The sequence below is a fragment of the Leuciscus leuciscus genome, assembly GCF_965113295.1.
Source record: "Leuciscus leuciscus genome assembly, chromosome: 2".
Lineage (NCBI taxonomy): Eukaryota > Metazoa > Chordata > Actinopteri > Cypriniformes > Leuciscidae > Leuciscus > Leuciscus leuciscus.
Window position 1 is genome coordinate 66,342,970 of NC_138726.1, and position 12,500 is coordinate 66,355,469.

The 12,500-nt window shown below is 41.4% G+C and overlaps 1 protein-coding gene across 1 annotated transcript in view; it reads right to left on the bottom strand.

The window, feature by feature from the left end:
• nrxn2b (neurexin 2b) overlaps window positions 1–12,500 on the bottom strand; it is a 558,448-nt gene that overhangs the window by 500,687 nt on the left and 45,261 nt on the right. The window contains exon 2 of the mRNA XM_082161672.1: window positions 3,669–4,804. Within this exon, the coding sequence (XP_082017798.1) occupies window positions 3,669–4,380 (712 nt within the window). The 5' untranslated portion in view covers window positions 4,381–4,804. The remainder of the gene's footprint in view (window positions 1–3,668; window positions 4,805–12,500) is intronic.

The window sequence follows — 12,500 nt, forward strand, 5'->3', positions numbered from 1 at the left end:
ATAGAACAGAATGAGAAATAATAGAACATAATGCAACAGAATATAACAGAATGAGAAAGAATAGAACAGAATAGAACAGAATGAGAAAGAATAGAACAGAATAGAACAGAATGAGAAATAATAGAACATAATGCAACAGAATAGAACAGAATAGAACAGAATAGAACAGAATGAGAAAGAATAGAACAGAATGAGAAAGAATAGAACATAATGCAACAGAATAGAACAGAATGAGAAAGAATAGAACATAATGCAACAGAATATAACAGAATGAGAAAGAATAGAACAGAATATAACAGAATGAGAAATAATAGAACATAATGCAACAGAATAGAACAGAATGAGAAAGAATAGAACATAATGCAACAGAATAGAACAGAATGAGAAAGAATAGAACATAATGCAACAGAATAGAACAGAATAGAACAGAATGAGAAAGAATAGAACAGAATATAACAGAATGAGAAAGAATAGAGCATAATGCAACAGAATAGAACAGAATGAGAAAGAATAGAACATAATGCAACAGAATAGAACAAAATGAGAAAGAATAGAACATAATGCAACAGAATAGAACAGAATGAGAAAGAATAGAACATAATGCAACATAATAGAACAGAATGAGAAAGAATAGAACATAATGCAACAGAATAGAACAGAATAGAACAGAATGAGAAAGAATAGAACAGAATATAACATAATGAGAAATAATAGAACATAATGCAACAGAATAGAACAGAATGAGAAAGAATCGAACAGAATATAACAGAATGAGAAATAATAGAACATAATACAACAGAATAGAACAGAATGAGAAAGAATAGAACATAATGCAACAGAATAGAACAGAATGAGAAAGAATAGAACATAATGCAACAGAATAGAACAGAATAGAACAGAATGAGAAAGAATAGAACAGAATATAACAGAATGAGAAAGAATAGAGCATAATGCAACAGAATAGAACAGAATGAGAAAGAATAGAACATAATGCAACAGAATAGAACAAAATGAGAAAGAATAGAACATAATGCAACAGAATAGAACAGAATGAGAAAGAATAGAACAATGCAACAATAGAACAGAATAGAACAGAATGAGAAATAATAGAACATAATGCAACAGAATAGAACAGAATGAGAAAGAATAGAACATAATGCAACAGAATAAAACATAAATCAAAAGAATAGAACTGAATAGAACAGAATGCAACAGACTTGAACAGAAACCAACAGAGTAGAACAGAATGTGGGTTAAATATTGGCTATTTTAAAAGACGCAACTTTTCTGAGAGGGTTTAGCTGTGCAATCTGACTGACAGCTGAAGATCCGCGACATTAATTAACACAACGCTGAACAATATCAAGATCAAAACAAGTGTTTTACACTAAGGTTCAATTCGTTAACATTAGTAAATTAGGTATCATGAACCAGCACTGAACAACCATTTTACAGCATTTACTAATCAAACTTTATGTTGATTTATAAATATATTACAACAAATATTAAAAAAACATTAGTATATGTAGAAAATTAGCCAAAATGAATAAATGCAATAACAGCTGCTCATTATTAGTCCATGACACTGAATATCCTTGAGTTACCCTGAGAGACGGTGAACCGCTGGGATTGGAGATGAGAGGTCACTAACACACACACACACACACACACACACTGGGTCACCATCAAACACAACACGCATCACAAGACGTGACGTAATGACATTATTTAGAACAACTATTCTATTAAATGTGAAAATACACTCAATTATTCTCAATACTACTATTTGTTCTCATCAGAAAGAATGTAGAAAACTGGACCTCTAGCTTGTCAAACACACACCTATAGAGAGTAGCTCATCTAAGGCTGAGGGGAAACACTAAAACTATAGAGAAGATTTCCCAGAGAAATAAACCTCTCATGCTAAAACTCACACAGAATTCACACAACGACTGCGAGCCCGTTTAATGAGATTATTCCCGCTGTGTTATTCGACCGAATAACTCCGGTTTCTGGCCAAAGCCGCTTTAAATTCTCTCAAACACATCGACACGGAGGGAAGGAAAACGCTTCTCAATATCCAAAAGGACAAATGCTTCCTGCGGTGCTGCATTGGTATTCTGCTCTCGGTTTCGCCGAGAGCCAAACGGCATCAAACTCTCTACGACCTCCGACTCACATCCCAACACAGGAGAGAGAGAACACTGAACAACAAACGCATAATCTCACTTCTGTCTCATATGCAATCCATTAAAGACTTTGGGAGACTCAACAGAAGCCGCAACACGGGTGTCCCCTGCAAAGGGTCTGTACAAATACAGAAAATATTACTTATTAATATACATAGTTGAGTGCATACGATTGCATAACCTTTTTGTCTCCTAAGTCATACGATTATTTTTAAGTACGGCCCTTCAGAAACTACATGAGCTATTTACAAGCATATTTCCCACAAGACAAAATCATTTTTCTCCTAGAGCACCGGTGAGTGTGTGCAGCTTTTGTAATAGTTGTGTATGAGTGCATGCAGTCACTAAGAGGTAGTGTAGAGAAATGATTCTCTGATAACCAAGGCACTCCTTAATTAAAATGTCTTTATTACAAAATTGACATGTCTAACTGGACAACTGCATGCAGTCACTGCTGGAAAGGGTTCAATATGCAGGAGATTCTGGAAACCCTGGGAATTATGATTTATACGAAGAACTTTGTGTAGTAACTGCTCAGGACAAACAGAGACTTAACAGATAGAAAACCTATCATAAAACATAGAAACAGGAATATGCACACCACCAGAAGAAGCAAAAGGATGAAAACTTTGAAAGAATCTTGTGTGTCAGATCAGTTATTATTGTGTCTGTGGAATAGAGGGAATATCTGTGAAAGAGCTTCATCAGGGCAGGACTAAACACAAATAAAACTTCATTTTTATGGCAGCACTTCTTTTCTTAAATGATAAACATCTTGCAACATCTTATATATATATATATATATATATATATATATATATATGTATATGTATATATAAACTAAAACACTGACAGAATACCTTCTATACATACAGTATTGATGATGCTTTTGGTCTTAAATGGAGAAAATCCATCCCCTAAAACAGTAAAGGTGCCATGATTCAGAAAGCCAACCAATGAAAGACAGAAAGAGAGTGAAAATGAATAAAAGAACTGGCTGAGATAATAGGTGAAGAACAGATAAGATAAAGAGAAAGATAGAGAGAAACAGAAGACACGAGAGGAGAGTAAAAGCAATGGGTCTGGAGGAGAGAGTAACAGATGAGTGTAGACGAGTACAAAATGGATCTCGCCCAAGAAATTGGGATTGCTTTCTGGAACTGAAGACAGCGAGCGATTGGGAGAGAATTGAAGGAAACTTGCTTTAGAAGAGAACACAATATAAGAAGCAGTGATTCATCTAACTTAGAACAACCTGAACCCTCTAAAGGGCCGAACACAAAATGACCAGAAGCGTCCATTCAGAACAGCAACTGCGAGAAAGAGAAACTCTTCAGTCGCTCTCTCAAAGCGTTTGTCGAGGGTTCTGTCAGCACGACTTTTACAACAGTCTGAACGTGTCAGATCAATGCCATGAACTGAAGAATGAAGCACGTCAAAACACACAGGCTTAATGCGAGTCTATGAACTGAGGCTTACCTTCTTTGCAGTATTTTCCCCGGAAGCGTGTGTGAGAGCAGTCGCAGTGGACCTCCCCGAACTGGACGGTGCAGTATCCTCCATTGAGGCAGGGGTTCTGCTTGGTGCACAGATACTCCAGATCGTTATGAATGCCGTTGCTGTTGAGAAGAGAGGGAGGCATCTCGCCCACCTTCAGGTTGGAGATCAGACCCATGAAGGGAGGCTCGTATTTCACCGTGCTGGACGTGAGCGCGGACAGGCGTACGTCTGGGGGAATCCCCCCTACGAAGAGGTCGCTGACGACGGCCATTTCTTTGCGTTTGGAACGGACTTCGGCCACTTTGGTTTCCCCGTCCACCATCAGCATGGTCTCGCGGTAGTTTCGGGTGAGCAGGACCATGTGCCAGCGGTCGTCGTTGACGCGGGTCTCCATCTGAAGGCCGGCCGGCTCGGCGCAGTGGATGGCGAATCGAAGCTGAAGGTGTCCTTCGCCGATGAGCAGCTCCAAGAAGTCACAGTTCCCACCATCGTCCAGGTACAGAACCAGAGCCTTGCTCACGTTGGTCTTCAGGCTGAAGCTGAGCTCCCCGATCGATCCTGCTTCCCAACGGGAGTAACGCGCCCACTGGCCGGGAGCGCCGCCGAACTCCAGGGCCTCTGCCGACAGAAAGAGTCCAGCTAACAGCAACGGCCACAGGGGCCGGAGAGTGGACCAACACCGAGACTTCATTTCACCCGCGCCGATGATACGAGCTCAGAAACCTCCTCCACTGAGACAGCAGAGCTCCTCGTGACTCTGAGAGATGGGGAACGATGGGGAACAGACGGCTCAATTCCCAACGCTGCAGGATCCCACAGGCCAGTTGTTCACTCTCTTTCTTGCCCTGCTCCTCTTTATCCAGACTCTATACGTAGTCTCTCCATTGGTGGGTGCATCAGGCTGGAGGTGGATGAGCGATAAATGGCTCCCAATTTAGGTTTCCACTGAAACTCGTTCAATCCAAGAAGAGATTTCAAAGCAGAGATCTGGTGTCCAGTGGACCATGGGTGATGGTCATGGTCGAGTCTTTATCTGTGATTCATGCTCTTCCAAACGGCCTTATTCCCACGGCAGGAACGATCTACTGCCCTCCAGATTCCAGCGTTCTCCAGGCCTACAAGACAAAAGGGAACATTTGATTAGCTCAGCAGCAAACACAGCCTTACTAAACACAACCAGACAGGGTCATGGGTTTGAGATCACCCTGCTGGGATGGATATTCACTGACAATCCTTCATCTGAGCAGACACTGATATCCGAGAGACCCTTCACACCGCCTGTGGTGTTTCAGATCTGATGATCAGCTATTTCTGTTGAGTGTAGAAATGCTACATGTTTAATCACACAAATGTTGCCATTAGTTGGAGCAGTTTTAACCAGCCTTTAGAGACCAGCGAACACAACGCTCTGACTGAAAACTGTGAAAAAGGCAGTCATGTTTCAAGAAAACAGCACAATTGCTCAGCCAGACATGTTGGGTGAGACGAATTCATTCTCGGTTCCAGACACTCTATCATCTCTCGTTACGCTGATGTATCTTAATGAAGATCTGTGCTGAACGCTGATGTTTATATTACAGCGCTGCTCTAATCTCATCTGAAACAAAATGGAGTCGCTGTCTGGAAAGCCTGATTGCTGCACTTGACCCGCCGGCCTTCACGAAGACCTGCCCATTATTTCTGAAGAGAGAATTTAACTGCCCGCATGAAGCACTCACAATTAAACACTCGTCGCCTATCAGCCCTGATTTGGGGGAACTATTCCTTTAACTGCTCGTGATTCTCCTCATTTGTAAATCACTCTGGATAACAGCAACTGCAACACAGATAATCATAAAAATGTACGTTTAAGTTCTGCCACTGAATTAGATCACTCCCATTCATTTAACCACACCCCCTCAGCCCAAAGCCTGATGTGCACAAACTGATTGACAGGAAGAGTATTTGGACCATATTACACACTGTGTACTCAACGGTGTAGTGTATGAGTTTAATAAGGTTATTTTTTCATCCAACATCAGAGTCTAAAAGCCCCTCCCTCCTCTTAAAGGATCATTGAGTGCATGAAGTGTCCAACATTCCACACTTCCAATCATCCAGTTATTTAAAGTGTACTTTTTCTTTTTGGAATTTCCACTAATTACACTATTTATGCTTGCAAAACTGCATGGAAAGGTAATTGGGACGGACCTGCATAGTTTTACACGCATTTCAGCTCAAATGTTTTCATGCCTAACATAGGCTACACATTCATTATAAATGCTGCGAAAGGCTATGTTAATATTGAGCGACCGCACTGAATAAATCCAGCCATGTTGAACGCCGAGACATTTATTAAAGGGTCACTGATTGTCAGATGATGATAATGAGTCTCTTCATGCATATGAATATATAATGTCCACTTCAGAAATGGCAAAGCACTTACTCAACTCAACCACGCGCCCCGTGGGTCACACTGCCGAGAGTGTGTCAGACAGGCAGTGATCGTTGGATAGGATGAGTGTTAATGTTTGCGGAAGTTTGTGTGCATATGTGAAACTTAAACATGATCTATCAGGTAATCTTAATCTTAAAGTAATACATGATTAACTAACTGTATTTTTCTATGTACATTTCTGAAATGCACTTTCTGTAAAGCTATATGTATTGTGAAAAGCGCTATACAAATACATTTGAATTGAATTGAATTGAATTGAATTGAATTGAATTGAATTGAATTGAATTGAATCGAATCTTCTGGTTGGTTGCTCTGGCTCTGGAGTGGTTCTGTGACCAGTGGAGGTTTCTGAACTCTGGACTGTCGGGTTCATCTGCACTTCCTCTCCCACAGGAAACACTCGGCACTGATTATAACACAAGGCCACAGTGTTGTGCTGACCTCTGACCCTTGCACTGAAAAACCACACAAGGAAAACAGAGAGAGCTGTGATTTTATGGGTTCAAACTGTTATGTTGTTTCGAACACAGATGCTTTGGTAATAAGAATGTAAAAATATTTGTCAAGCCAAAAAAATGATATAAAATTGAGATGAGAGTAAATAAAGAGAGAGATCTGAATTTGTGCATCTATCATATAGCATCATATAAACAGGTGTTATGTATCATAACCGTGGTGTTCGTCAGTGATTCTCCGCTGGGTCCGTCACTAAAGCCACATGAGAAACAGCTGTAATGTCGCTTCATTAGCTTCATTTAAACAGCAGATCATTAAAAGCATCTAGAACAGGCCATCTGACGCGGTTCACAGAGTTAAAACTGACATTCATTTACACTGACACACTCCCCAGAGATGTGAACGCTGGATCAGAACTCCGTCTGACTGGTGGTAACATGTCATTTCCAGTCTGTTCGGACTAGTCACTGGATTAGACAGTTAATGAGCTTCATCAGATTCTGATTTTTAAAGTCTAATCAAGGATTTCAGGTAAAATGCTTCAATACATCATGAGAAAACAAAGTGAACTGTTGTCCACTTAAACACAGACAGAAATGGCGTCTTCCAGAAATTGTTCTGGACAAGAATAAGATGCAAAGAGAACCCGACTCACGCCGATCATCAATTCTCCCATTCTGATTTTAAAGCACACACTTCTCTCTAGTTTCCATCTGAGTCTGTGAAAAGGAAAGAAGGGCGATTCAAAGCAAACCGTCAGCAGTAAATGACTCTGTATTATCAACTTCACTAAAGTTTCGCCTCTTGCACACCAAGAGCCTCATTTCTGGACCGTACTAGAGTCTGGACCGGCTGAGATTCACTGATCGGATGAGAGAGAGATGAAGACGTGTTGAGATGAGGAGCGAGAGAATGTGATTCACACGAACACACCTCTACCCATCACAGGAGGAGTAAACACTCATCAACTGAATGACATTTGCTAATTAATTAATCAAGTCATAATTAAATCACAGATAAAGAAAAACACTCAAATAAGGATGATTCAAAGACATCATCATCGAATAAACAAAAGGTGTTACACTGTCAATACAGGGTTGGTTTCCCATCACTGATCTTCACAATCCGTCAGAGGTTAGAGGTCATTCACACACATTCTCATGCGATCCCTCCGTTTTTCAGGCTAAAAGCATGTGTTATTGTGAAACGCTCGACTGTGAGAGACTCTAGTGAGCGAGAGAGACTTCATCACCGGCTGCTCAGTCACTTACAGGTGGAGAACTATAGCCTTCAGAGCGTTTGTTCCTGTTCTCTTCCTCTGAATAAACTCTCTCCGATTCATCCTGCTCTGGGAATGACTGGGAATGAGTCCTCCATCTACACGTCACTCATCATCCACAGGTTATTCACATGGCCAAGCTAATACTGAGACATATAGAGGGATGAGGTTAGTTGTCACAAGGTCTGTATTAAGGCTGGGCGATAAAACAACAACGATAATTATTGTGAATTTTCATAGATAGTGCAAAATGCCCGTGCAAAATCAGTTTTTGTGTGTGTTTTTAGTAATTGTTGGTTTGGTGCCCGTGAAAGAGACTGTGAACGCATTGAATTCAGGGAGCAGGCTAGGTTACTACAAATGATGGCTGTGAATAAACTATAATATTCAGAAGTAAACAGTGTAGCTGACTGAGTGTTTATGAATACCACAACCTCATTGTTACAATTACACACATATTTGTGCATGGTAGAAAGCACACAGTGAACTCAGAGAAAACGCTATGCTTGAGGTAGCTTGTGAATAGGCTACTACAAATGATGCCCGTGAAAGAGACTGTGAACACATTGAATAGGATATGTTTAGTTGGTGAATAGCATAGGCTATCGTTACACAGTAGCGATAACTTTAAGCGCACCAGAATGAAATATAATATTCAGAAGTAAACAGCATAGCTGACTTACAGATTCTGTTAACATCCACAAATGAATAAGCGCGTCGATTCAGGGAGCAGTGCAAAGTGCCCGTGCAAAATCAGTTTTTGTGAGCTGATCGCCGTCAAAAAAGTTTAGGAGATATTTCTTAGTGATGGCTGATTTCAACAGTTTCAATATGATAGCATTTTGAAAAAAAAGTGTCATGAATTTATTGCATTTTTTGGGGAAAATAATCCGTTTTTATAATAGATCTTTGAAAATCCAAATCTCGATTTGAATTTTTTATGATATTATAACCTAAAGATACTATGTGAAAGTTTTCATCTTGCCACTTTCTTGGTAAAGAAAACACATTTTTACTCAAATTAATCAAAATGGATTTATCACATTCTGGAACCAAACTATAATATTCAGAAGGAACCAAACTATAATATTCAGAAGTAAACAGTGTAGCTGGCAGATGTCAGAATGTTTATTTTTACTTATGTTTACTTATATATTTAACAATATCTTTAGCATTTCTCATCCAAACAACGTCAAACTTGGCGCTGCACTTACTCGTGACCGTAGCGAGACACCTGTCAAGTTTGAAATCCATCGGACTAACGGTTCGAGAGATATGTGGTTAACAGACATACACACACACAGACAGACAGACGTTTCTGTAATTTATAGATAGATAGATAAAACGATAACAAGATTTCGGTAAATGTTCGATATAATGTTTATGTAACAAAACAGCGCTACTCATTTGAGCCGCGCGTCACACGGACCATTTATCCGCTCGGATCGACGTTCAGACGGCAGCGGATGCGTTTACTCGTTGATCGTCTCGGTCACATGACCACTGAACAGCGCTGAGATCCAGTGAGAAACGCTTGAATTCAGCCAAGAACACCAATGATCTAAACTATAGTTTAAAGCCAGATGAAACGGCACTGACAGACAGTGTGCAACGATACAGTCAGAAATCATCATTTACCCTGGATTCACTGTACTAGCCTAACACTAACCATGGTATTGTGGCAGAAATGTGGGATATTATTATGTTGTTAATGTAGACATGTTATAGAGATGCAATATGCGTGGCTTTATCTGTGGTTATCATAATCTAAATGTATGCTACTATGGAAGACAACTGGTTCATTTTAATAAAACTCAAACTCAGTCAGAATATTTAAATTTTACCATATAAAATGAGGTTGTTACAATTATTACAGATGTTACTGTTTTTATTAATGAACAAATTTACATCTGCATCTTAACTCAAGCTACTGTCAAATGAGCATTTCTGAGACAAAACATGTCATATTAATAATACGTCAGCCTTCACTGTAAACTGTGCTGAAGATACGATTCATCAAAGTCAGGCAACACACACCCGTTTCATCATTACACACAATATCACCCCTTTAGAACATGCAGAAACTAAGATCTTCTATCAAGATATTTATTTTGTTCAAGAAAAATGACTAGAAAAGTGTCAAGAATTCAAAAAGCGTTGGTCATGTTCTGCCCATATACAATAGTTTAAAACCACAATTAACGTTCACGTAGGAGCAAAAATCTGCCTTTAAACTTGAAAGAAATAAAGATTTGACATTTATCATGATAATTATCGAGATCAACTGATATGAAAAATGTTATTGTGAAGTTTGTTTGGCTATATTGCCCGGCCCTAACAGTCTGTATCCCAGTAACATTACGAAAAGGACACTGAGACAAGAACTACATCATTTCAACTTGTTAGGGTTAGGGTAACCCTAACAAGTAACCCTAACCCTAACCTTTGTCTCATATTTGATGAAGTTTGAATCAATTGATTCTGTTATTTTCCTGTTTATTACTGTGAAGCTGCTTTGAAACCATTTCTATTGTAGAAAGCGCTATAGAAATAGAGACTTGACTTAGATCGATGGGCTTTTAATGTAAGGACAGCCTGAGTTTGAATCATTGTCCTCTCTAGCTGCGCACATCTTTAAAAACGACACAAAAAAATAAGTAAAATAGAAAATATCAAAGTTTCGCAGTCAGTAATTCACTCAGCTTCCTCTTCAAGTGCAAACAGACACTATAAACCCTGAGCTCCAGCGCACGCATCACTTCCTGTCAGAGGAACGGCACGAAGGTCATGAAGGCACACACACACTGCGCTGATAAGACTCTCCCCAGTGTATCTCTCATCACACAGCGCTGATAACACACTCTAGGGCACTACACAGGGGACAAGGGCACGAGCGGGACCTTCAGCACTGACACTGAGCTGTTCATAAACACCGATCTCAAGTCAGCTGTGGATCTGGAGGATGAATGGCCTTCGTGTGACGGCGCTTCATAAACGCTGATCTCAGGTCAGCTGTGGATCTGGAGGATGAATGGCCTTCGTGTGACGGCGCTTCATAAACGCTGATCTCAGGTCAGCTGTGGATCTGCAGGATGAATGGTCTTCGTGTGACGGCGCTTCATAAACGCTGATCTCAGGTCAGCTGTGGATCTGGAGGATGAATGGCCTTCGTGTGACGGCGCTTCATAAACGCTGATCTCAGGTCAGCTGTGGATCTGCAGGATGAATGGTCTTCGTGTGACGGCGCTTCATAAACGCTGATCTCAGGTCAGTTGTGGATCTGGAGGATGAATGGCCTTCGTGTGATGGCGCTTCATAAGTGCTGATCTCAGGTCAGTTGTGGATCTGCAGGATGAATGGTCTTCGTGTGACGGCGCTTCATAAACGCTGATCTCAGGTCAGCTGTGGATCTGGAGGATGAATGGCCTTCGTGTGATGGCGCTTCATAAGTGCTGATCTCAGGTCAGTTGTGGATCTGCAGGATGAATGGTCTTCGTGTGACGGCGCTTCATAAACGCTGATCTCAGGTCAGCTGTGGATCTGGAGGATAAATGGCCTTCGTGAGATGGTGCTTCATAAACGCTGATCTCAGGTCAGCTGATCTCAGGTCAGCTGTGGATCTGCAGGATGAATGGCTTTCGTGTGATGGCGCTTCATAAACACTGATCTCAGGTCAGCTGATCTCAGGTCAGCTGTGGATCTGGAGGATGAATGGCCTTCGTGTGACGGCGCTTCATAAACACTGATCTCAGGTCAGCTGTGGATCTCCAGGATGAATGGCCTTCGTGTGACGGCGCTTCATAAACGCTGATCTCAGGTCAGCTGTGGATCTGCAGGATGAATGGCCTTCGTGTGACGGCGCTTCATAAACGCTGATCTCAGGTCAGCTGTGGATCTGCAGGATGAATGGTCTTCGTGTGACGGCGCTTCAAAAACGCTGACCTCAGGTCAGCTGTGGATCTGGAGGATGAATGGCCTTCGTGTGACGGCGCTTCATAAGCGCTGATCTCAGGTCAGCTGTGGATCTGCAGGATGAATGTCCTTCGTGTGACGGCGCTTCATAAACGCTGATCTCAGGTCAGCTGATCTCAGGTCAGCTGTGGATCTGCAGGATGAATGGCTTTCGTGTGACGGCACTTCATAAACACTGATCTCAGGTCAGCTGTGGATCTGCAGGATGAATGGTCTTCGTGTGACGGCGCTTCATAAACACTGATCTCAGGTCAGCTGTGGATCTGGAGGATGAATGGCCTTCGTGTGACGGCGCTTCATAAACGCTGATCTCAGGTCAGCTGTGGATCTGGAGGATGAATGGCCTTCGTGTGACGGCGCTTCATAAACGCTGATCTCAGGTCAGCTGTGGATCTGCAGGATGAATGGTCTTCGTGTGACGGCGCTTCATAAGCGCTGATCTCAGGTCAGCTGTGGATCTGCAGGATGAATGTCCTTCGTGTGACGGCGCTTCATAAACGCTGATCTCAGGTCAGCTGATCTCAGGTCAGCTGTGGATCTGCAGGATGAATGGCTTTCGTGTGACGGCACTTCATAAACACTGATCTCAGGTCAGCTGATCTCAGGTCAGCTGTGGATCTGCAGGATGAATGGTCTTCGTGTGACGGCGCTTCATAAACACTGATCT